Source organism: Theropithecus gelada, chromosome 1 (genome assembly GCF_003255815.1).
Source record: "Theropithecus gelada isolate Dixy chromosome 1, Tgel_1.0, whole genome shotgun sequence".
In the NCBI taxonomy this organism is placed as follows: Eukaryota; Metazoa; Chordata; class Mammalia; order Primates; family Cercopithecidae; genus Theropithecus; species Theropithecus gelada.
The window spans coordinates 44,757,786-44,782,232 of NC_037668.1; the positions used below are offsets into that span (position 1 = coordinate 44,757,786).

Here is a 24,447-nt window from a genome sequence, read left to right on the forward strand (position 1 = left end):
GTGCAAAGATCGTAAGGGGAAAGATTGCTAAATTAGACTGTATTAAAATTAAAAATTTATGTGCAACAGACAAGTAAAAAGCCAAACTATGAACTAGGAGAAGAAATCTGCAATGCATATGGCTGACTTGGTGCATATAGAATATGAAGAACTCCAATCAATAAGAAAAGGACAAAAATAATAGAAATGGGCAAAAACATGAATAAGCAATTCACAGAAGAGAAAGCCCCAGTGATCAAAACCCAAATTAAAAGATGCCTAACTGAGCATTGCCAAGGTGGTGAAGCTGGGAAACTCCTTACAAAGGAGTGGGTGGGAGTTTGCTTTGGCTCACACACTTGCGAAGCAATTAGCAAAGAAGTTGAAAATGCTTTATCTGTAGGAGGCATTTTTTAGAAGCAGAACTTCTAGGTTATAGAGAATCTATATTTTTTAACTTGATAGATATTGCCAAATTGCTCTCCAAAAACATTGTATCAGTATACATGTCTGCCAACTGCATATATGCTTTGCCAACACTGCATTATCAACTTTTTCCCTTTTTGCCAATCAGTTGGCATCTCACTGTTGTTTTACTTTGCCTTTCTTTAGTTAGGAGTGAGGTTGGGCATTTCCCATCTGCAGCCCAAATGCATACACACATGATCATTGGAAAACAACATAGACAGAAAAGTACATAAAGCTTTATTTTACATATATATGTGTATAAAACAACACACACACACACACACACACACACACACACACAAATAATTGCAAAGCAAACTGAAGAATAGCCCAGGAAATAAATCCAAGAGTAGCCCAAGAAATAAAATACTACCAGCACCCCAAAGTCCCCCTCAATGTCCCTCTCTGATCATAACTCCCTTCTTCCCCTACAGGTAACCACTATCTTGTGATAAGTATTTTCTTGCTTTTCCTTATGGTTTTATCTCCTGAATATGCATACCCAAATAACATGGTCTCATTTTACCATCTGATTTTCTATGGATGCAGTCATATCACGTATATTCTTTTGTGTTGGGCATCTTTTGCCCCATGTTGTGTTTGTGAGATTTATCCACTTGTTGCATGGTGGTTGAGTATCTTTTCACAAGTTTAAAAATCATTTCAGGCCACACGTGGTGGCTCGTACTTATAATCCCAGCACTTTGGGAGGCTGGGGTGGGTGGATCACTTGAGCCCAGGAGTTCAAGACCAGCCTATGCAACATGGTGAAATCCTGTCTGTATGAAAGATACAAAAATTAGTTGGGCATGGTGGCATGCACTAGTAGTCCCAGCACTCAGGAGGCTGAAGTGGGAGGATCACTTGAGCCCAGGAGGCAGAGGTTGCAGTGAGCCATGATCATGCCACTGCACTCCAGCCTGGGCAACAGAGACCCTGTCTTGTCTCGGGGGAAAAAAAAAAATCCTATCCAATTTATTCTTTTTTCTCTCCCTCCGTGCTCCTCACTGCTTCTTCTTTAAGAACTAAGAAGACTACTTTTTTTTTCAGAGCAGGAAGATTGATCTGACCTCTTGAATGCTCCATTTGCATTGTGAAATCTCCCCCAGTGTCTAGGGATAAATGTTAAGAAGGTGGGATGGGGGTGGGATTTGGGGACTGTGAGTGGCTCAGAGAGGACACACAGTCAGTAGGTGGCAGAACCTGGGTTCGTGTTCACATCTGTTTGACACCAAAGTCCAGGTTTGCTACCCCATTCCAAGGAGATGAGGCAGCTTTATATAGACAAGAATGTTCCTGGAGACCTGGGCTCAGTTCAGGGTGTGTCTGGGACTGCAAGGGCTGCAAGAATGCAGATAGGAAGTGGTCAGGGAAGGCTTCCTAGAGGGGGCAGCATTTGTCCTGGGCCTTTGCTGTGACCCTGCTTCTTGCCTCAGGCGTCTTTCCCCAGCCCAGAGGGTGCAGATGCCCTCACCTCTTGGATGGTGTCTCCTTGGAAATGACTTGCATTTGCCCAGCCCCAGACAAGCCCTGAGATCAAGGCCTGCCCTGAGCTCCTGGGAACCTTGTAGTGACTTACCCTCCACCTCTTCTTACAGACATCTCTCTGGACTGCGACCTGAACTGTGAGGGAAAGCAGGACAGGACCTTTGTAGACAAGGTAAGCATCTCTGCCTGGGCCCAGGAAGCGGGAGTGCAGTTGGAGCTTGCTCTAGGTTGGGTTAAGAAAGGCGAGGCCATTACAGGTATCTCCCTGCCTCCCAGCTGATGCTGAGGCCAAGGGAGCCAAAAACAGAAACCAGGTATGGCTGGCTGGGGATCTTCTTTCACCAGCAGAAAAATCATCACCAGGAATTATCAGGCATGGAGGTACCCAGCCCTGAGCTAGGCCTTGGTTTGTGGGATCAAGACCTTCTGGACTCATAATCTAGGTCAGGAGTGGGCAAACTCTTTCCATGAAAAGTCACATAGCAAGTATTTTAGTCTTTGTGGGCCATATGGCCTCAATTCTGCCATGATAGTGCGAAAGCAGCCACAGTTAATACACAAACAGATGGATGTGACTGTGTGCCAATAAAACTTTATTTATACAAACAGGCAGTGGGCCTGATTTGGCTCACAGTTCATAATGTGCTGATCCTGACCTAGGCGAGAAGAGAAACCAAATATGAAACTGTTGAAGAACTTGGGACTGAATTGTGTTGGAACTTGGTGCCCTGGGAATTAATGGAGAAGGTCGAGGTGGGCTGGGCAGGAGAGGAAGGCTTCCTGGAGGGACATACTCTTGAGCTGGGCTCTGAAGGGATGCAGGAGGGATGGCATTCCAGGTGCAGGGAATGGCAGGAGCAAAACTAAGGAGGGTTTAATGGAGGAATGAGCACAGAGTAAGGCATGTGGTCCTATAATCAGGAGATTGCCTATTGAGAAAGAGGATGTTGGCTGAAGGCCCATCACAGACAGCCACGAAAGACAGCTCTGCGCTTTGGACTGGATGGTGTGGGCAATAGAGAGCCATTGCCATTGCCATGTCTTGAGAAGGTGTTTCGAGAACGTGGACCTAACCTCACAGGGTGGGGTGGTTACAGGCCAGGCTGGGGTTCCTGGGCAGGGAGGCACAGGTCTCATCTGAGCCCTCATCACTGGCTATGTTTTGCCATTGGCAGCGGCAGTGGGTCTGGGGGCCCAGTGGGTATGGTGGCATCTTGCTGGTGAACTGTGACCGTGATGATCCAAGCTGTGGTGTCCAGGACAACTGTGACGAGCACGTGCGCTGCCTGCAAGGTGAGGCCAGGGCAGCCTGAGTCCCCAGGTGTCCAGGGTCACTGCTCAGTTACCCCTTGGGAGTTCCAACCCACCCGCGGGACTCTGAGGCCAGAGTCCAGGGGAGAGCGCCAGCCTCCAGACACTCCTCAATGCTCCTCAAAACCCATCTCAGGCTGGCAGCTGCCCCTCCCTAGTGTCTCTAGTGCCAGCAGGCACTCACATGCCAGGGGAGAAGCTCTGGAAATGAGCCACTTAGCCATTCTCTTCCTCCAGGGGAGCAGAGGATGCTAGCATTGTTTGAGCATCTACTGTGTGCCAGGCCCTTTCCCCAAATTCTCGTTGAATCATCCAAGTGGGACAGTATCATCACTCCAATTTAGAGATGAGGATGCTGAGACTCAGAAGCCAGGAGACTCCCTGAAGACGGTGTCTGATCCAGGGCCTCCCCTCTCAACCCCAAATCTGGGCCTCCTCCTTCTGCACTTCTGGCCTGAATTTCTGTGACACCCCACCTCTTGCTAAGCCCATCTGTCCTGAATTCCAGCCCCATGGAGAATGAGCTGCACTATTCCAGGGTGTGCTAGGTACTGTCCACGGAAGAAGCCCATGGCTGCCTTCTGAAGTGGGCACCATTGGAGATGGGGATGCTCGGGCTCCGGAAGGGAGAGGCTTGTGTCACAGGGAGGGATGCTGGGACGGACACCAGAACCCTCACCTGTGAAATGCCCCCATGGCCTTACCCTCCTCGCTTCTCTGGAGCACCTGTTGCATGTCAGACACCAGCTGGCTATGCCACACTTCATGTTTCTCTGGGCAATTGAGGAAACATGAGTCCAGGAGAGCATAGATGTCTTCGTGGTTTGTTCTTGATGGCTTCCAGGGTTTTCACAAAGCTGGGGCTAGGAGACCCAGGTCTTGATACCCACTGACCAGGGGAGGGAGCCAAGCAGCAGAGGAAGGGGCCAGTGGCCAGGACTCCCCTGAGTCACTACCACTCTGTCTGGCTTCACAGACCTGGAAGATATGTCTGTCATGGTCCTGCGGACGCAGGGCCCTGCAGCCCTCTTTGACGACCACAAACTTGTCCTCCACACCTCCAGCTATGATGCCGAACGGGCACAGGTCTTCCATGTCTGCGGTGAGTTTGTGCCACTCCCCCTTGCCGTCTGTGCCCTGTTGCCAGGTTGCCTGCCAGGGAACCTCGTCTTCCTGCCTTGGGCCATGGGCAGGTCCTGCTCACACTCCGGGAGATGCCCTGGTGGGTGGCGGGTCACAGTAAGAGCAGTCAGAAGTGGGGGCTTTGGAACTGACGAACTGGTGCCCCCAGCACAACACCTGGCCTGATGTCATTTTATTGGATGAATGAACTTTTCAAATACATTTTAAGCGTATGTAGAAATTCTTATCAAAAATTTCAAACATACACAAAAAGCAGGCCGATGAATCCCCACATGCCTCTCACTCAGATTAAACAATTATCACTGTTTTGTCTGTCTCGCTGAAGTATTGTAAAACCAACCCCAAACACCATAGATTTCACCCCTAATTAATTCAGTTTGTATTCCCCCCCAGATATAGATGACTGCTGTTTTACATAGTCACAGTGCCCAAATCACAAGAAAGAAATAAAGTAAGAATCTAAATGCCTTTGAGAAAGTAAAACTGTATACAAGTAATAAGATGCTTTTTTTTTTTTTTTTTTTTTTTTTTGATGGAGTCTCGCTCTGTCACTCTGGCTGGAGTGCAGTGGTGCAATCTTGGCTCACTGCAACCTCCACCTCGCAGGTTCCGGCGATTTTCCTGCCTCAGCCTCCAAAGTAGCTGTGACTACAGGCATGTGCCACCACCCCCAGCTAAATTTTTGTATTTTTAGTAGAGACGGGATTTCATTGTCTTAGCCAGGATGGTCTCGATCTCTTGACCTCGTGATCCACCTGCCTCAGCCTCCTAAAGTGCTGGGATTACAGGCGTGAGCGACCAACGCCCAGCCGCTTATTTTTTAAATAATGACAATGACATTTTAAAAATAATGACAATTTTTAAAATAAAGACAATATGGAAGTATAGAAAATGAAACCTGAGAGTTCTCTACCCCGTCTCTAAATCTGCCTTTATTTTATTTATTTATTTATTTATTTATTTATTTATTTATTTATTTGAGTCAAGGTCTTCCTCTGTTGCCCAGGCTGGAGTGCAGTGGTGTGATCTCAGCTCACTGCAGCCTCCACCTTTCAGGCTCAAGCAGTCCTTGCACCTTAGCCTCCCAAGTAGCTGGGACTGCAGGCATGTACCACCACACCCTGCTAATTTTTGTATTTTTGTATTTTTTTTTTTTTTTTTTGTAAAGACAAGGTTTCACCATGCTGCCCAGACTGGTCCTGAACTCCTGGGCTCAAGCAATCCACCCACTTTGGCCTCCCGAAGTGCTAGGATTATAGGCGTGAGACGCCACACCTGGCCTAAATCTGACTCTCACTGTTAACGAATTGGGTTATGCACTTCCCAACTTTATTATACATGCTCTTCGGCATGTGTCCATATGCTGCTTTCCAAACGGCTTCTTTCATCGAATAATAATCCCACACGTCTTTCCTGGTATTTATTGAGCTCCACTTCATTCTTTTCCACTGCTGTATAATATTCCTAAGCGTAGAGGTGCTGTGACTTACACAGTTCTCTGAACATCATAGTGGTTTGCAGTGTTTTGATTTTATAACAGTGCAGGTTGCTTGAGGTCAGGGGCTTTGTTCAAGTCCAGAACCATACCCCATGGGTGCACTGTAGTTGCACAGTAAATATTTGATGAATTAATGAATATCGAGCACTCTTGTACAGAAATATTATGTGAATTTGTATCTTTTATTGTTTGTTTGTTGTTTTGTTTTTTGTTTTTTTTTGAGACGGAGTCTCGCTCTGTGCCCAGGCTGGAGTAAAGTGGTGTAATCTCGGCTCACTGCAACCTCCGCCTCCTAGGTTCAAGCGGTCCTCCTGCCTAAGCCTCCTGAGTAGCTGGGATTATAGGTGTGCACCACCACCGCCCGGCTAATTTTTGTATTTTTAGTAGAGACAGGGTTTCACCATGTTAGCCGGGCTGGTCTTGAACTCCTAACTTCAGGTGATCCACCACCCTCGGCCTCCCAAAGTGCTGTGATTACAGGCATCAGCCACCGTGCCCAGCCTGGAGATGTATTTTTGTAGGAAAGATACCTAGTAGTGGAATTGCTGGGCTAGGGGTAAACATTACTTTGTTGGATGCTGCCAAATTGCCCTCCAAAAAGACATGAGCGCCAGTCTTTTTTTTTTTTTTTTTTTTTGAGACGGAGTCTCGCTCTGTCGCCCAGGCTGGAGTGCAGTGGCCGGATCTCAGCTCACTGCAAGCTCCGCCTCCCGGGTTCCCGCCATTCTCCTGCCTCAGCCTCCCAAGTAGCTGGGACTACAGGCGCCCGCCACCTCGCCCGGCTAGTTTTTTGTATTTTTTAGTAGAGACGGGGTTTCACCGTGTTAGCCAGGATGGTCTCAATCTCCTGACCTCGTGATCCGCCCGTCTCGGCCTCCCAAAGTGCTGGGATTACAGGCTTGAGCCACCGCGCCCGGCCGAGCGCCAGTCTTAGAAAGGAAGATCCTTTCCCTCAGCCGCGCCCCCACTGTGTATTACCTGTCCTCTCCTTTGCCAGTGGAGGTGAAAGGATGGAGTTGTTGGAGGACTTGGAATTTTTGGTGAGGCTGCAGACCTCTTCCCGTGTCCCTCATACTCAGGCTCCCTGGGCCCACAGGGAGTCACAGCCACCCCTTCCCTCCCCTTCCAGGTCCTGAGGATGTCTGTGAGGCCTATAGGCATGTGCTGGGCCAAGACAAGGTGTCCTACGAGGTACCCCGCTTCCATGGGGATGAGGAGCGCTTCTTCGTGGAAGGTCTGTCCTTCCCCGATGCCGGCTTCACAGGACTCATCTCCTTCCATGTCACTCTGCTGGACGACTCCAACGAGGTAGGGACAGAGGCGGTTCAAGAGGGGGTCCACTCAGGACCAGTGTAGGCAACATGGTGAAACCCCATCTCTACAAAAAAAAAAAAATTAGTGAGGCATAGTGGTGTGCACCTATAGTCTCAGCTACTTGGGAGGCCGAGGTGGGAGGATCACCTGAATCCAGGGGGGGTTGAGGTTGCAGTGAGCCATGATCATCCCACTGCACTCTGCAGCCTGGGCAACAAAGTAAGACCCTGTCTCCAAAAAGTAGTAATAATAAAGGGCGGTAGGGAGGGCTCCATTCCTAGTAAGTCTACCAGGCACCACTGGTGTGAAAGACCCTGGACTTCTTAGCGCCCCCTCTGGTTCATTTCCGTCTTGCAGAGAAGCAAGGGGCTTTCTTACAGACCACAGTGGTGGACTCAGAGTCCCCCCAGGCCTCTGGACTCCAAGTCCAGCTCTTTCTCCCCTGGTCTGCCCCTGCAGGATTTCTCGGCATCCCCTATCTTCACTGACACTGTGGTGTTCCGAGTGGCACCCTGGATCATGACACCCAGCACCCTGCCGCCCCTAGAGGTGTACGTGTGCCGGTGAGTCTTGGGGCAGTGGGTGGCTCCTCTGGCCCCCAGGCCCTGGCTCCATCCTGAGCCCCTCCTCCCTGGGCTTCTCCATAGTGTGAGGAACAACACGTGTTTTGTGGATGCGGTGGCAGAGCTGGCCAGGAAGGCCGGCTGCAAGCTGACCATCTGCCCACAGGCCGAGAACCGCAACGACCGCTGGATCCAGGTAACCACACCCGCTGGGCAGGGCCCGGCCAGGACACCATCCTAGAGTGAAAGGCCTTCATCTGGAGGCCACCGAGAAACGCCCAGGAGGACCTGGGTGCTCCCCAGGGAACTTGCTGCCCTTTCTAATGTGAGACCTAGAGGCCTCTCTCCAGAACTTTCTGGAGACCCAGACACACGCTGATGCTGGATTCAACACCCATTCACCCACCGGATCTGGGCTAGGCACTGGGCTAGGCCCATAGGGGTGGCACAGGTGTGAGACACACACTCCCTGCCCTCAACAGCTGAGGCCAGTGGTTCTCATCAAGAGGCGATTTGTCCCCAGGAGACGTTTGGCAGTACCTGCAGACAGCGCGCAGGACAAGCCCCCACAATAACATAATCCAGTCCCACGCATCAGTAGTGTCGAAGCTGAGAAACCCTAGTGTGCAGAATGATGGCTACAAAAATACCTACTCCTACCATCTAGGGTGTAGCTCGGGCAACATGGTGAAACCGTCTCTACAAAAAAGTTAAAAAATTAGCACGGCATGGTGGCGTGTGTCTGTAGTCCCAGCTACTCTGGAGGCTGAGGTCAGAGGATCACCTGAGTTTAGGAAGGTCAAGGCTGCAGTGAGCTGTGGTTGTGCCACTGCACTCCAGCCTCGGCAATAGAATGAGACCTTGTCTCAAAAAAGAGAAGAAAAGAAAAGAAAAGGAAAGGAACGGAATGGAAAGGAACGGAAAAGAAAGGAAGAGGGAAGGAAAGGGAGGGAGGGAGGGAGGGAGGGAGGGAGGAAGGAAGGAAGGAAGGAAAGAAAAAAAAAAAAAGATCTAGGGTGCAGAGGCTGTACCAGCAAGGCACCAGCAGGGTTTGGGGGATGCAGCATCACCTCTGCCCAGGGAATCAGTGAAGACCTCCGGGAAGGAGAGCATCTGAGCTGGAGCAGACTTGGCAGATGGGTGCACATGACTTCTGCCATTTACACAGCATTTTCTGCAGGCCAGGCATAGCATCATTTCTCGATAACCTCCTGTAAGTCCACCATAATTCAGGAGCTTTTAGGGGAGCATGACTGGGCCACAGAGCTGGTACAGGCAGTGCTGGGACTCAGGCTGCCAAGTACCAGGCTGTATAGGGTGGTGATCCTGGCAGAGACCAAGCATGCGCAAAGGCCCAGGGTGGGAGGCAGGAGAGAGAACGTTGTGTGTTCTCCTCTGTCGGGGCACTGGTTCTGAGAAAGGCAAGGGTTGAGGTGGGAGACCTTGAACGCCAAGTTAAGGAGCTTTCCTCTTGGCTGGAGGTCAGTCCAGTGAGAGGGTTTGGGGCAGGACTCTGGGGCAAGATGGGCTGGGTTTAGAGCTTGGCTGTGCCACCCACTGACTTGCTGTGAGCTTTGGGACAAATATTTTTTAATTTTAATTTTTTTAATTAATATATTTTGAATTTATTTTTCTTTTTGGAGACAGTGTCTCTCTGTCACCCTGGCTGGAGTGCCATGGCGTGATCACAGCTCACTGGCAGCCTCGAAGTCCCGGGTTCAAGTGATCCTCCTGCCTCAGTCTCCTGAGTAGCTGAGACTACAGGTGCAGCCATCAGGCTCAGCTAATGTTTTGTAGGGTTGGGGTCTTGCCATGTTGCCCAGGGTTGTCTCAAACTCCGGGCCTCAAGCAATCCTCCGCCTCATCCTCCCAAAGTGCTGGGATTATAGGTGTGAGCCACCACACCCGGACTGGACAAATAATTAGGCCTCTTAGTTCCTCATTTTCCTCATCTGTCACATGGGGTAATTATGGCACCCACGTCAAGCGTGTCATGAGGATGAATGGAGTTAATGTTTATAAAGAGTTTAGGGCAGGACCTGGATGTGTAGTTCATTCACACTGGACCATCTTTTCCTCCAGAATCTGGGGGGTCAGGACTGACCTGGGCACATTTGTGGGTCTGAGAAGGAGGCATATTTGTATCCCCACAGGGTCCCTCAGCCCTGTCCAACTCAGGCCACCATGGAGGTTTCTGTGTTCACCTGCCCTGGCCCAGCACTCATGGGGACACCCCCTCTCGTTCACCTCCGGCTTCTGTCTTGCTGTGTGACCTTAGACAAGTGCACCCCCTCTTTGAGCCTCCAGCCCCTCCTCCAGTCAGCAGGCACCCTGACCTCGGTCCTCTCCACATCCAAGCGCAAAACATGCTTGGGACAGGGGTCTTGGTGAGCAGTCTGCACACAGGGCTCAGAGCCGAGCCAACAGGGGCAGCTGTTGACTGTGACAGCTGTGCGTCTCTCGCCTCTCCTCACTTGCAGGATGAGATGGAGCTGGGCTACGTTCAGGCGCCACACAAGACCCTCCCAGTGGTCTTCGACTCCCCAAGGAATGGGGAACTGCAGGATTTCCCTTACAAAAGAATCCTGGTGAGTGGTCCCCGGCTGCAGCCCACCTGTGAGAGCTGAGAGGCCTTACCCCAAGGGCCACAACGGGGTGTGGGGTACAGAGGGCAGCGGTGGGAACTGTGCTCTTTGGGGATGAGGGTAGGGTTGCCAGATAAAATGCAGGAGATGCCCAGTCAAATGTGAATTTCAGACAAGCAACAGGTTAACTTTTTGGTGTAAGTATGTCCCAAATACTGCATGGGATATACTTACACTAAAAAAAGTTGTTGTTTATCTAAAATTCAAAGTTACTTGGGCATCCTGTATTTTTATTTACTAAATCTTGTAGCACTAAATAGGGGAAGCAGGATGGTGCACCTGTTCAGAACACAAACTTTAGAGTCAGAACAACCCTGCTCCATTACTTACATGCTGTGTGATGTTGCGTGAGTTACTACCACTCTCTGAGCCTTATTTTCCTCATCAGTAACAATGATACTTTGGCCCTGGCCTCACAGGTGTTTGTGAAGCGTCTCATCGTCACAGTACCTGCATGGAGGGAGTGTGTGTGTGTGCGCACCACCGTTAGCTGCTATCATTATTGTAATTAAAAAGGATAAGAGGGAAGGCGATGGTTGCTAACTGGGACCTCCTGAGAAAAGAGGAGTGACTTGCTTGGTGCCATAAAGAACAGAAGGCCCCTCCAACCCCCTCACTGATTACACAGATGCTAGGAGCTCTCTCTCCTGACCCTTGATGTTGTTGAAGTTCCTTCTGAGAGATGACCCTGGGGAGGTCTCCCCTTCTGTAGAGTTCAAAGACAGAGGCCCAGAGGGCCATCAGCAGCCTCTTGGTTCCCACAACTGGCCACTTGGGCTGCCACTTGCCCTTGGTCTGAACTTGGCAGGAAGGCTGTGTAGGTAAGGGGGTGGAGTGGCCATAGCCTCAGGCTGTATGTCCGATGCGGAGTGGTGGAGCGACCAGAGCGTCCCCTGCTGTCTTGCCATGATAAGGCAGCAAGGCCAGAGAGTCCGAGCACTTCCCAACTTGGCCTGCTATGCGTGCATGAAATTTTGACTGGCTCAGATCCCCCACCCACCGCCAATGACTCTGTATTTCCATCTGAAGAATGGATGGCCTTTCCCACCCTGTCTTGAAGGAGCTCAGAGCCCAGCAAGTTGGTTCAGGCTCTTCCTGGTACCCTCCACCCCCGCCTAACTTGGTTTCCCTCTCCAGGGTCCAGATTTTGGTTACGTGACTCGGGAACCACGCGACAGGTCTGTGAGTGGCCTGGACTCCTTTGGGAACCTGGAGGTCAGCCCCCCAGTGGTGGCCAATGGGAAGGAGTACCCCCTGGGGAGGATCCTCATTGGGGGCAACCTGCCTGGGTGAGAGAGTGACAGGGAGTGGAGTTCCTGGGGTGGAGGCTGAGGGTTGCGGGTGGTAATGATGTTGGAGCAGGGGCCATTCCACTCCTTGAAGAGAACCAGAAGCAAGGAGTGATGAAATTATACTCCCGGATGTAGTGGGCGTGGTGGGTGTTCACCAGACATGGTACACACTTACCTCGGGGACTTTGAAACCAGAGAGAGCAAAGACCTAAGAGATCATTCGGTCCAACTCTTTTATTTTACATGTGGGCCCAGAGAGGGTAAGTGAGTCACATAGAAAGCAAAGTTATTGGCCGGGCGCGGTGGCTCAAGCCTGTAATCCCAGCACTTTGGGAGGCCGAGACGGGTGGATCACGAGGTCAGGAGATCGAGACCATCCTGGTGAACATGGTGAAACCCCGTCTCTACTAAAAAATACAAAAAACTAGCCGGGCGAGGTGGCGGCGCCTGTAGTCCCAGCTACTCGGGAGGCTGAGGCAGGAGAATGGCGTGAACCCGGGAGGCGGAGCTTGCAGTGAGCTGAGATCCGGCCACTGTAACTCCAGCCCGGGAGACAGAGCGAGACTCCGTCTCAAAAAAAAAAAAAAAAAAAAAAAAAAAGAAAGCAAAGTTATAACTAGACTCAGGTTTTCTGATTCTGAAAATAGATGATACTAGTAACAGTCAATTAATAGTAACAGAAGAAGACCGGGCATGGTGGCTCACGCCTGTAATCCCAGCACTTTGGGAGGCCGAGGTGGGCGGATCATGAGGTCAGGAGATCGAGACCATCCTGGCTAACACAGTGAAACCCCGTCTCTACTAAAAATACAAAAAAAAAAAAAAAAAATTAGTTGAGCGTGGTGGCATGCACCTGTAGTCCCAGCTACTTGGGAGGCTGAGGCAGGAGAATGGTGTGAACCTGGGAGGTGGAGCTTGCAATAAGCCGAGATCACACCACTGCACTCCAGCCTCGGTAACAGAACAAGACTCTGTCTCAAAAAGAAAAAAAGTAACAAAAGAAAAAGTTTCCATTCCCAACAGTCCTGGGAGAAAATGCCTTCAGGTCAAAGCTTGTTCATACTACCATGTAAATGGTAATATCATTTTTTACCATTGGTAAAAATATCATTTTTACCAAATGATACATTTGGGTAAAAATATCATTTTTACCAAAACAAATGATGTGTTGTTCAGTAGTGACACAGGGGTGCTGATGGAAAAGGAATCCTATCATATTGATTACTTGCTGTGGACTAGACCAAGACATTGAGCTAACCAAATGCAACAAAGCTGTTAGAACAGACTTGGGATCAAATAATGAATGAATCCAGAGTCAAACTTTGCAGGGGACTCACTGCCCTCAAATACATAATCCCATTGAAAGAGAAAGCTGGACCATGCCCTTAGATACATTTTCCTAAAGATTGAACATGGGGGTGAAATCTGTCTCTTGGAGAATGAGAACTTGGTATGAGGGTGGTTCTGAAGATTTTCCTGGATGGTGGGACCTGGTGGGTCATTGCCCTGGTGTGACCGACCTGTCCTGAGTCTGCCTTATGCAGAACTCACCCTGAGTGGAATTTTAAAATATACATATCTGACTGGGCACAGTGGCTCATGCCTGTAATCCCAGCACTTTGGGAGGCCGAGGCGAGCAGATCACTTGAGGTCAGGAGTTGAAGACCAGCCGGCCAACATGGTAAAACCCCATCTCTAGTAAAAATACAGAAAAATTAGCCTGGCCTGGTGGTGCACTCCTGTAATCCCAGTTGCGTGGGAGGCTGAGGAGGAGAACCCCTTGAACCTGGGAGGCGGAAGTTGCAGTGAGGCAAGATGGTGCCACTGCACTCCAGCCTAGGTGACAGAGTGAGTTTCCATCTCAAAAATAAATAAATAAATATATATATAATAAAATATACATATTTATTATCTTTCCTGTTTATAAAAGTAATGCATATTTTTTGTTTTTTAAAAAAATCAGATATTGCAGGAATGCTAAATTCTTGTCATTTTATTTTTGCATGGAGTCTTTGTAGTTAAGCGACTTTTTTTTAACCTCGTGGGTCCCAGGTCAAGTGGCCGCAGGGTCACCCAGGTGGTGCGGGACTTCCTCCATGCCCAGAAGGTGCAGCCCCCCGTGGAGCTCTTTGTGGACTGGTTGGCCGTGGGCCACGTGGATGAGTTTCTGAGCTTCGTCCCTGCCCCCGATGGGAAGGTAAGAACGTGGTGCATGACATGTCTTTCCCTGGCATCTGGGGCAAGAACTGAGCTCCGGGGCGCCACACCAAGGCAGGAGGCTCAGCCGAATCTGTTCTCTGCACACAGGGCTTCCGGATGCTCCTGGCCAGCCCCGGGGCCTGCTTCAAGCTCTTCCAGGAAAAGCGGAAGTGTGGCCACGGGAGGGCCCTCCTGTTCCAGGGGGTTGTTGGTGGGTAACAGCGCCATGTCCCTCCTTGCAGCTTGCCTGCCCCTCACCCAAATTAAGACACATTATGGCTTGAGAGGGGGAGGGCAAGTTTTAAAGCAGGGGTGTGTCCCCAAATTCAGGGCTTCTCACTCCTACCCCCGCACCTTTGCTTCACCAGATACCACTGCCCACGACTGGGGCCAAGCTGAGGCGGGGAGCGGGGTGATGGAAGGTGGGCATGGACTGAGCAGGGACATAGTGGCTTCCCAGGCAGGCGACCAATGCAGTCACGCTGTGGCGCTTTAATGTTCTGCAGTCACTGTCCTGAAATCCCTCTTTTTTTCTTTTTTCTTTTTTTCTTTTTGAGACGGATTTTCACTCTTGTTGCCCAGGCTGGAATGCAATGGTGTGATCTCCACTCACCGCAACCCCCGCCTCCCGAGTTCAAGTGATTCTCCTCCCTCAGCCTCCTGAGTAGCTGGGATTACAGGCATGCGCCACCACGCCCGGCTAATTTTGTGTTTTTAGTAGAGACGGGGTTTCTTCATGTTGGTCAGGCTGGTCTCGAACTCCCGACCTCAGGTGATGGGCCCGCGGTCAGCCTCCCAAAGTGCTGGGATTACAGGTGTGAGCCACCGCACCTGGCTGTCCTGAAATCTTAATTCTGTTTTGTGAGGTCTGATGGATCAATGGAGCGTCTATGGGGCTTGGAGCCTCTGCTCAGGCACAGTCCTGTCTCCCAGCCTCCCTGCCTCCCTGGCACAGATTATGTGCTGCCTACTCCTGTGCTCCCTGGAGCCCCAGTGCCAGGCCTCCCCATCTCTGTCACTGTCCTGAGATGCTGCAGCACTGTGCCCCCAGCAGGAGCCTGGGCATGGGCACATGTGCCATTCAGCCTCTTCATGGCATCAGTCGTCCCTGCCCTGCAAGGGCATTTGGTGGGCAACTTGGGAGGGGTAAGTGTCTCACCCAGCCTTGCTCAGGTACCCAGCACATACCCAGAGGCCACAATACTCTGGAGGTCGCCCATTTGCCTTGGCTTGGGGTGGCGGGCCTGTGGGAAGGAGAGATGCCAGGCTGGACCTGCTGGCCCCATTCCAGGGCACAGCATGTGGGTCTCACAGCAGAGGCATGCCCAGGCACAGCCCACAGGGAGCTAGGCCTCCACTATGAGGCCCACAGGCCAGGCCCTGACACCAGCAAGGGTCTGCCCAGCCCCATGCGTGTCCCCAGCAAAGTGCAATGTGAAATAGCAAATAAAAACCATCCTGAAAAGTCAGGAGAGAGATTCGGGGAGAAAGAAACAGCTTTATACTATAGCACCTTTAATGGTACTCTTTTCTCTGCTGTTTAAGCAAGGAGCTGGCATTTTCTTTTTCTTTTTTGAGACAAGGTCTATCAGCCAGGCTGGAGTGCAGTGACATGATCTCAGCTCACTGCAGCCTCAACCTCCCAGACTTAAGCGATCCTCCCACTGCAGTCTCACGAGTAGCTGGGACCACAGGCATGCACCAACACACCTGGCTTTTTGTATTTTTTGTAGAGATGGAGTCTCACCATGTTGCCCAGGCTGGTCTTGAACTCCTGAGCTCAAGTGATCTGTCTGTCTTGGCCTCCCAACGTGCAGGATTACAGGTGTGAACCATTGTGTCTGGCGAGGGCCCACTTTTTTTTTTTTTTCTTTGCACTGGAGGAATTTTGAGAGAGAGCTGGCTGGACTGGAGTCATCATCTGGCAAACTTGCTGGAACGGTTCTCAAATTCACTCCCTTTCCAGCCCCAGTGAGACTGCATGAATCCCAGAGGATCCTCCCTTTCTCGGTGACCCCAGAGGCCACAGGGCAAAGACCCTTTGGCATGCAGGATCGTAGGTTTTCTTGGCCCCATGGCCTCAGGGGAGGCATATAGCATCCTAGACCAAACACAGCTCAGAGAGAAAAAAAGCTCCTTTAGAACTTAGATGCTCCCAGGTATAAATAACTTCCAAAGTCCCCTTGCTCTCTGTTTGCTAGCGTTAACTTCTTCCAACACAACCCTGGAGACCTAGCAATAAAATGGAAGAGAAATAGTCTTTCTTGATCCTGTTGCTCCCAAAGGGACCCTGACTAGACTCTGGTGAACCTAGAGTAAGTCTTAGAAATCCTTAAATCCAAATGATGTACCAGGCAGGGAGAAATGCCACCTTCATCTTTCCTGGGAGAACCATGTTCGTGGTGAGCAAGACCCAGGAATGGGTTGAGCAAAGTTACTCCAACCTGCCCAGCTGGGAGGGAGCGTGGGAGAATTCACAGATGGCAGGCCACAAGCAGCTACCCCACCCTCGAGGGCTGACACTCAGGCAGTGACTGTGGCGATTAACTATACAGACACAGGGGCCAGAGCGCTTATTAGGCACCTCAGTGTGCCAGGCCTCACGCTGTGTGCATCACACGTGTTATCTCATTTGATCTCACGAGAGCCTGTGGGATGACCATCACCCACCTTTCTACCCAAGAATGTGAGGCTCAGAGAGGGGACGTCACTGGCCCAGAGGCCTCAGCAAGATTGCAGTGGAGCTGGGACTGGACCCCAGCTGCCTGCCTTAAACTGGGGTGAAGCGGGTGTTGGGCCTGCAGATGGGTCCGGGCAGCCCTCTCCTTTCCCTTGGTCAAGGCTTGAGGCCCTGTGCGAACCCTGGGCTTGGGTTTGAATCACAAGCCCCTACATAGCCTACCTGTGTGACCCTGGCCAAGTCTTCTGACCTCTCTGAGCCTCAGTTTTCTCATCTGTAAAGTGGAGATCATAATGCATACCTTGTGGGGGTCACCATGAGGGTTAAGTGAGATGCTGAACGTGGGCACTGCCCTCGGGGCCTGCTCATGGTAAGCGCTTACTGAGTGGCAGCCATAGGATTGTGTGCCATTGACTCTAGCCTCCCCTTCCCTGTCCAGTCTCATCTCCATGGGCACCCCATCAGGCTGAGAAAATCTGGGCCCCTGGGAGGTCCCCATTTCATGCAGTCACTCCTGGAGGGCAGGGTTGGGGCCTGATGGTGTCTGAATCCCAGGACTGGCTGGTTCGCTGCTCAGTGAACCTAGAAAACCTGACTCTGATGGTGGGTGGGTAGGCAGCAACTGACCCAGCTCCTGGCTCAGCCAAAGCAAGAGGAGTCCTCATGCAGTGCCCTCGGGCGGTTGTAAATTTCCAGTGAAAGGCGTTACCACTTCTGGTGAACTCAAATAAAGGTCTAAAGTTCACCCCGCTATGGGAACCAGACCCTCCCACTCCTTACACACCCAGATGTGCACAATGGCCAAGACAAGCTCAGATAGGTGGTGCCCACCCAAGGCCCGGGAAAGTCAGACGCTGCTGACTCGGCAAGACCAGTAGCTGTGAACTTGGCTCCTGCCTGTCTGCTTCCCTAAACACGGGGTCCTCATGTTGGTGCTGTCCCTGTCCTTTCCTTTCATCTCTCTCCTTCACAGATGATGAGCGGGTGAGGACCATCTCCATCAACCAGGTGCTCTCCAATAAAGACCTCATCAACTACAATAAGTTTGTTCAGGTACAAGGGCTGTGGTGTACCTGTGGGCTGTGATTTGGGAGCAGGTGGGCCTGGAGGCAAGGATGGGATACGGACATCTAAGGCTCACCGTTCATGAAAGCTCAGGTTAGAACAGGCCCAGACAAAGGGGCCCCCACACCCTCCTTTGACCCAGGAGAAGTGAGGGGAGCGAGGCATGTGTATGAGAAGAAGACAGGCATTCCAGGCAGAGGGAACAGCACAGGCAATGGCCCTGAGGTGGAACGAACAGGCCTGGAGTATTTTAGGACAAGCCAGGAGGCTGATGGGGAGCCAGAAGAGGCCAGGTCACATCACGTGAGGCCTCGTAGGCATCGCTGGAACTTTGGCTGTGACTCTGAGTGAGATTTGAGGCCATCAGGGGATATGAGCAGAGAGACCAGTCTGACTTATGCTTTAAAAGATCTCTCGGCTGGGCGCGGTGGCTCTTGCCTGTAATTTCAGCACTTTGGGAGGCCGAGGCAGGCAGATCACAAGGTCAGGAGTTTCAGACCAGCCAGTTTGAGACCAGCCTGGCCAACATGGCGAAACCCCTTCTTTACTAAAACTACAAAAATTAGCCGAGTATGGTGGCATGTGCTTGTAATCCTAGCTGCTCAGGAGGTTAAGGCAGGAGAATTACTTGAACCTGGGAGGCAGAGGCTGCAGTGAGCCAAGATTGCACCACTGCACTCCAGCCTGGGCGACAGAGCAAGACTCTATCTCGGAAAAAAAAAATTTCTCTGTTGCTGTGTTGAAAACATATATTCTGTGGAGGTAAGAGGTGACAGTAGATTCCAATGGGAAATACATGGCACCCGGAGCTGTATAACTGCCGAAGAGGTTGATAAAGGACATATTTACAAAGGTACAGGCAGGCTCAAGGAAACTAGCAAAGGACTGTTCAGTATCCCAGGCTAGGATGAGCGGGAAGTGTTACCACCCCTACACCTGAAGGAATGAGGGAAGGGAACTGTTCCTGGAACCTGGAGAGGCCACCAGGATAAGAGGCTACGAGACAGGAGATGTGACAGCCAACCCACAGTGAACTGGAGGGAGGGAGCTGCAGGGACAAATACCTCAGCTGTATTCTCCTCCTTCTTTGCTCCCGTTGGCTCAGCCCAATCAGGAGCCAGAGGGCACTGGAGTCCTTGATTCCTAGGGATCAGCCTCCCCGTGCACAGGGCAGAGATGGGTGTACAGTGTTCCTGAAGGGCAAACAGAATTTCCCACATAGGGACTGCATGAGTCGAAATCCTCCAAGAATGTCAAGATGGGGTTAAACATGTCAGGGTTTTATTAGTGAAAATGCCTGTGTGAGGAAATAGACTGGGAGCCAGAGAAGACTGGGAGACCCCGAGTGAAAGAGAGAAGGAAGGTGGGGTGCACGCACCCTGTACTGCATACAGCCTGGGGAACTTTCAGGAAAGCCATGGGGGATCCCACCAGCCACAGTCGGCCACTAGAGGAGTCCCTCGTCTCTCAGAAATGGGTCCGCCTGAGTGCACTATCACTCTCAGCCATTAGCTAGGAGCAGTCAGTGAGGTGTGACCTTAAACCCAGGAAGGGCTTCAGAGCTGGGCAGCAAGCACCCTTGGTCAGTTACACTCCCAAGTTGGAGGTGTGCAAGAGGAGTTATCATGGCTGCCACATGGGGCAAGGGCAGAGACCCTATAGGAAGCCATCGCGGTCCACCAGGCTGGAGTGGGTGGCCTTCAGACCAGGTGGGAAGGAGGCAGATTGGGAACAGATGGCAAAGGTAGCATCCACAGGACTTGCTGATGAATTGGATTTGGAGGAGGGGACAGGAGACATCAAGAATAACAGCAAGACTTGTGGCCCTAACAGCTGGGTGAACAGCGGTGACATGTACTAAGCTGAAGAACCCTGGGGGAAGAAGCGGGGTAGTGGGGTAGAAATTAAGCGTTTCTCTTTGGATGCATCATGTTTGATGAGCCTGTTAGACACCCACGTGAAGATGCTAAGTAAGCAGCTACACTCACATGTCTGAGCTTAGGAAAGAGATGGGCTTTATAAAGAGGTTGGGATTAGCCAGGCATGGTGCTGGGTGCCTGTAATCCCAGCTACTCAGGAGGCTGAGGCAGGAGAATCACTTGAGCCCAGGAGGCAGAGGTTGCAGTGAGCCAAGATTGTGCCAGTGCACTACGGCCTGGGTGACAGAGGGAGACCCTGTCTCAAAAAACAAACAAACAAACAAAGAGGTGGGGAGATGCACATTTGAGAGTTGTCACTGTATAGAGGTGTTTTAAACCATGAGACAGGCCGGGGGCTGTGGCACATGCCTCTAATCCTAGCACTTTAGGAGGCTGAGATGGGCAGATCACCTGAGGCCAGGAGTTTGAGACCAACCTGGCCAATGTGGTGAAAGCCTGTCTCTACTAAAAATACAAAAATTAGCTGGGTGTGTTATGGTGGGCACCTGTAATCCCAGCTACTTGGGAGTCTGAGGCAGGAGAATCGCTTGAACCCAAGAGGCGGAGGTTGCAGTGAGCCGAGATCACACCACTGCACTCCAGCCTGGGAGACAGAGCAAGACTCCATCTCAAAACAAACAAACAACAACAACAACAAAAAAAAAACCATGAGGCAGAGTGAGATCCTCTAAGGCATGAGGGATTTGAAGAAGAGGGTCAAGGACGGAGCACTCTGAAACACTCATTTTTAACCTTATGGGGTAGAACTGTGAGGGGTGGACACGGGATAGGCATATTTTGACAAAGGGGCACGCAGATAAGGTCTGTGTGGACAATTGACCTATGGGCACTTGGGTATCCTGCCTCTCCTCAACTAGACATGATGCCTTGAGTGCCCCCAAAACACACTGGCAGGGTGTCCCCAACTCTAGCCCTCCCCTGCCCCCAGAGCTGCATCGACTGGAACCGTGAGGTGCTGAAGCGGGAGCTGGGCCTGGCCGAGTGTGACATCATCGACATCCCGCAGCTCTTCAAGACCGAGAGGAAAAAAGCAATGGCCTTCTTCCCTGACTTGGTGAGGCCACCACCCATGACTCCAGACTACGCCAAATCAGGCTGCAAGCCTCTAAGCCCTAGAGGGGAAAAATGTTTGGTCACAGTCGTATTTAGGATTGTGGTGGCCAGTGGGGGTGGCAGGGAGAATCAGGGGTCCTATGGTGCTCCTCAGAAGGGCTTCTAGCTGGCTGACCACCATGGTCCCTGTGGAATGCTTGCTGGCCAAGCCCTGGCCCAAGGGGCGTCAGGGAAGGGGACCACTTGACATTTGTGGAGTGAATGAATGATTGCATGAGGTCACGTGTGCAAAGCACATGGCATCAGCTGGGAACCCAGATGCTCATTCTGCTTTCTTCGTCCCAGCTTGCCACTCTTCATCCATCCCACATGTATTTAGGGTTTCCTGTGGCAGATGCAGAGATGATTAAGAATGCCCGCTGCTCTCAAGGGACTTTCAGTCTAATCTGTTGAGAGGGAAATTCTCCCCCTCTCTGAGGACATGTCCCAATGATCTATTTTGTAGGATAAGGCGACGTGGCAGTTTGGAGGTGAAACAAAGCACTTCCAGCCTAAGAGGTAGAACTGGAGATCCAAGAGTCTTCATGGAAGAAGTGGCCTTTGACTGAGCCTTGAGGGCTTTGCCTCTGATGCTTCGCCTCTAATGCTTCTAAATCTTTTTGTTTGTTTGTTTGTTTTTGTTTTTTGAGCTGGAGTCTCGCTCTGTCGCCCAGGCTGGAGTGCAATGGCGTGATCTTGCTCACTGCAACCTCCGCCTCCAGGGTTCAAGCAATTCTCCTACCTCAGCCTCCTGAGTAGCTGGGATTACAGGCGTGCACCACCACACCTGGCTAATTTCTGTATTTTTATTACAGACGGGGTTTCCCCATGTTGGCCAGGCTGGTCTTGAACTCCTGACCTCCAATGACCCACCCGCCTCAGCCTCCCAAAGTGCTGGGATTACAGGCGGGAGCCACCGTGCCTGGCCTGCTTCTGAATCTTGAGCTTGCATTTGAAACACCGGGACAGGTGGGGCCCCACCCCGCGGTCCTGATTCAGCAGGTCTAAGGCAGGGCCCAAGGCACTGCTGCCTCGCTAACAAGCGCCCAGGTGGTGCTGATGCTGCGTTTTAGAGGAACACAGTTTGAGCAGCACTGCTATAGGCCACCCAGCTCCCCTCTCCACGCCTCCCCACCTCCATCCCCTAGAAGAACTCAATTTGCCATTGTCAGAGCCTTGAGGGGGAACCTGTCCACACCACTGTTGCTTCATGCCCCCCTTTTTCCTTCCTCTTTTCAGGCAACTTTTTGCCCTCCACTTGCAAAGCCTCTTGCCACTCCCCTTCCTTCCTGTTCGAGGCTATCTTGTAATTATATATGTGCCCCAAGAAGCTTGTGCAATGATTCAGGTTCTTGTGTTCACAAGAGAGAGAGTCCTACTCAAGCCAGCTTCAGCCAGAGGGAGTCTTAATATAAGGACACCAGAAACCTGAGGGCAGGATAGCTGCAGCAGAGCCTGGAATCCTCTCTGTTTCTGTGTCTACATCATTCATTCTCTCTCTTTCTCTCACCCTCTCCATCTCCTACTTCCTCTCCCTCTTCTTCCAGCTTGGCTTCCTTTGCTTCTCTGTTCCTGGGGACAAAGATGAGTATGGCCATGCACAGAGACACTGACACGGGCAGAGACCGACTAAACTCTCCCATTGTCAGTTTCAAATTCCTGGGAGAGGGACTCTGATTGGTCCATCTTGGACCAGCTGTCCTCCCTGGCCCAATCAGCTATGGCCTAGAAGGTTGGGATTCTGTAGCACAAACATGGCAGCTGCCACAATCCACAATTCCAAATTCACATTAGGGCAGTTTCCAGAGGACGTTGCCAGAGTGAGCTCTGTAGATGCTCCCAAAGGTACCTGGCTAAAGTGTTCTTCCCAGCCCCTTTAGCCAGTTACCCTCTCATTGCACAGGAAAGGGTGAGCAGCTATTGATAAGACTGCCTAAAACACAAACCTAGGTCCTGCAGATAGAGTAGAGGTGTGAGGTGGGAGCCTAGTGATGAAGTTCTGCCTCCCCTTCGGACTGCAGGTGAATATGCTGGTGCTGGGGAAGCACCTGGGCATCCCCAAGCCCTTCGGGCCCATCATCGACGGCCGCTGCTGCCTGGAGGAGAAGGTGCGATCCCTGCTGGAGCCGCTAGGCCTCCACTGCACCTTCATTGATGACTTCACTCCATACCACATGCTGCATGGGGAGGTGCACTGTGGCACCAATGTGCGCAGAAAGCCCTTCTCCTTCAAGTGGTGGAACATGGTGCCCTGAGACAGCTCCCACCCACCATCCTGTCCCCCTGGGGTGGGCATTGGCCCAGGTGGTGGAGACAGAGACAGGCCCCTGAACGATAAGCACCAAGAGACCCCAAGGCTCCAGATGGAACATGGAGGGTGACTGTCCCTCTCAGAAGCCTTTTCCCTGGAAGTGTCCATGCCTCACCTACAACCCATGTGGTTCTCAGACTTGAATCTTCTTGGCCCCACAAAAAGAAGGACCTCATTTCTTACAGCCTCTCCTGTGATTCAACACAACCCATGGAGATGTCCCCTCCTCACTCTGAAATCATCCGTTTGGGGACAAATCCACATTGGGGTCTAGAAACATCCATGTATCTCATCAGCCATCTTGTCCTGTTTATCCTAACAGAGGAAGGATCCATGATTCTGCTTTGGTCCAATTGCTTCCTCTCTGCAGAGGAACAACCCTAAAACCAGATCACTCCGCACAGGACAGGCAGGAGAGATTCTTCCTAAAGCCTCCCCCATAAAAAGGGAGCTGTGGATCCACTGAGATCAGGGCGGGACCATCTTTCACCCTGCCAAGTTCCTGCCCAGATGTTGACCCTCACCCAGCATGAGCTGTCACATGGTATGAGCTTCTAGATGCGTGTGGAAGCAATGAGAATTGTCCCTTAGCCTTATAAACTCCCCATCATCTGACATGCAGAAATCCAGCTTTGTCCAGAATCCTCCTGGAATTTCTTGGAGATGAAATTATCTGGGGGATTGTTGGGTACTGGGAAGACTGGGTACAAGGGTGAAAAATATCTCCCATAATACACATGGTGGACTATGGTGATCCACCTTGTGATGGTTAATATTAGGTGTCTGGAGAAGGATGCTTCATTGGCCCTGGGACCTCTCTCTGCAGGAGGAGAGACCCCTGCCTCTCCTCTGGATTGGTCCCAGGCTCTCTATTGGCCTTTGGTCAGCGTTTCCGCATAGCTGCAGAAGAGGGGGCTAAAGGGACTGGATCCACCAAGACAGCTCACAGCGGGAAAACTCTGGGAATGAACCACTGAATTCAGGGGATGGCGGTTGGGGGGGCGGTTCTCGAGATGTGTGCCAGCTACACGTGTATTCTGTATGGGTCCAGCTGCGTTTCCATCACTCGCTAATAAATCAACAGAAACACAAATGGCTTGGCTCTCATGTTGACCATTCTTTGAGCTTAGAATGAGACAGCAAAGAAAGAGGACTTTCTTGCAGCTGAAGCATTTGCTTTCTTGACCCCCAAGAATTTGGGGCTGACAACCCAAATTTTGATAAGACTGAGATTGCCTTGCCTTGGCCAGAAGATAGGTTAGGGCTGCCATGGACAGTTGTGATGATATGGACACATAAAAGCAAGCCTGGGGGTAAAATGCTAGGCTACCAGGACAAGTGAGCATGGCCGGGCTGTGGCCGGAGGTTGCACTGTGGAAGGAGGGGCAGTGGGGAGCATGTGGAGGCCTTTTGCATGTCCTTAGCAGCATCCTCCTTCTGCCTGCAAGAGGCTGCAGGA

The 24,447-nt window shown here is 51.3% G+C and overlaps 1 protein-coding gene across 1 annotated transcript in view; it reads left to right on the forward strand.

The window, feature by feature from the left end:
• Window positions 1-24,081, forward strand: part of PADI3 (peptidyl arginine deiminase 3) — a 38,285-nt gene extending 14,204 nt beyond the window's left edge. Inside the window, exons 4-16 of the mRNA XM_025403282.1 lie at window positions 2,046-2,107; window positions 3,111-3,228; window positions 4,223-4,348; window positions 7,017-7,195; window positions 7,661-7,764; window positions 7,849-7,960; window positions 10,245-10,352; window positions 11,547-11,698; window positions 13,754-13,898; window positions 14,009-14,111; window positions 17,554-17,633; window positions 20,514-20,639; window positions 22,699-24,081. Coding sequence (XP_025259067.1) covers window positions 2,046-2,107; window positions 3,111-3,228; window positions 4,223-4,348; window positions 7,017-7,195; window positions 7,661-7,764; window positions 7,849-7,960; window positions 10,245-10,352; window positions 11,547-11,698; window positions 13,754-13,898; window positions 14,009-14,111; window positions 17,554-17,633; window positions 20,514-20,639; window positions 22,699-22,932 — 1,649 coding nt within the window. The 3' untranslated portion in view covers window positions 22,933-24,081. The remainder of the gene's footprint in view (window positions 1-2,045; window positions 2,108-3,110; window positions 3,229-4,222; window positions 4,349-7,016; window positions 7,196-7,660; window positions 7,765-7,848; window positions 7,961-10,244; window positions 10,353-11,546; window positions 11,699-13,753; window positions 13,899-14,008; window positions 14,112-17,553; window positions 17,634-20,513; window positions 20,640-22,698) is intronic.
• The last annotated feature ends 366 nt before the right edge of the window (window positions 24,082-24,447 follow it).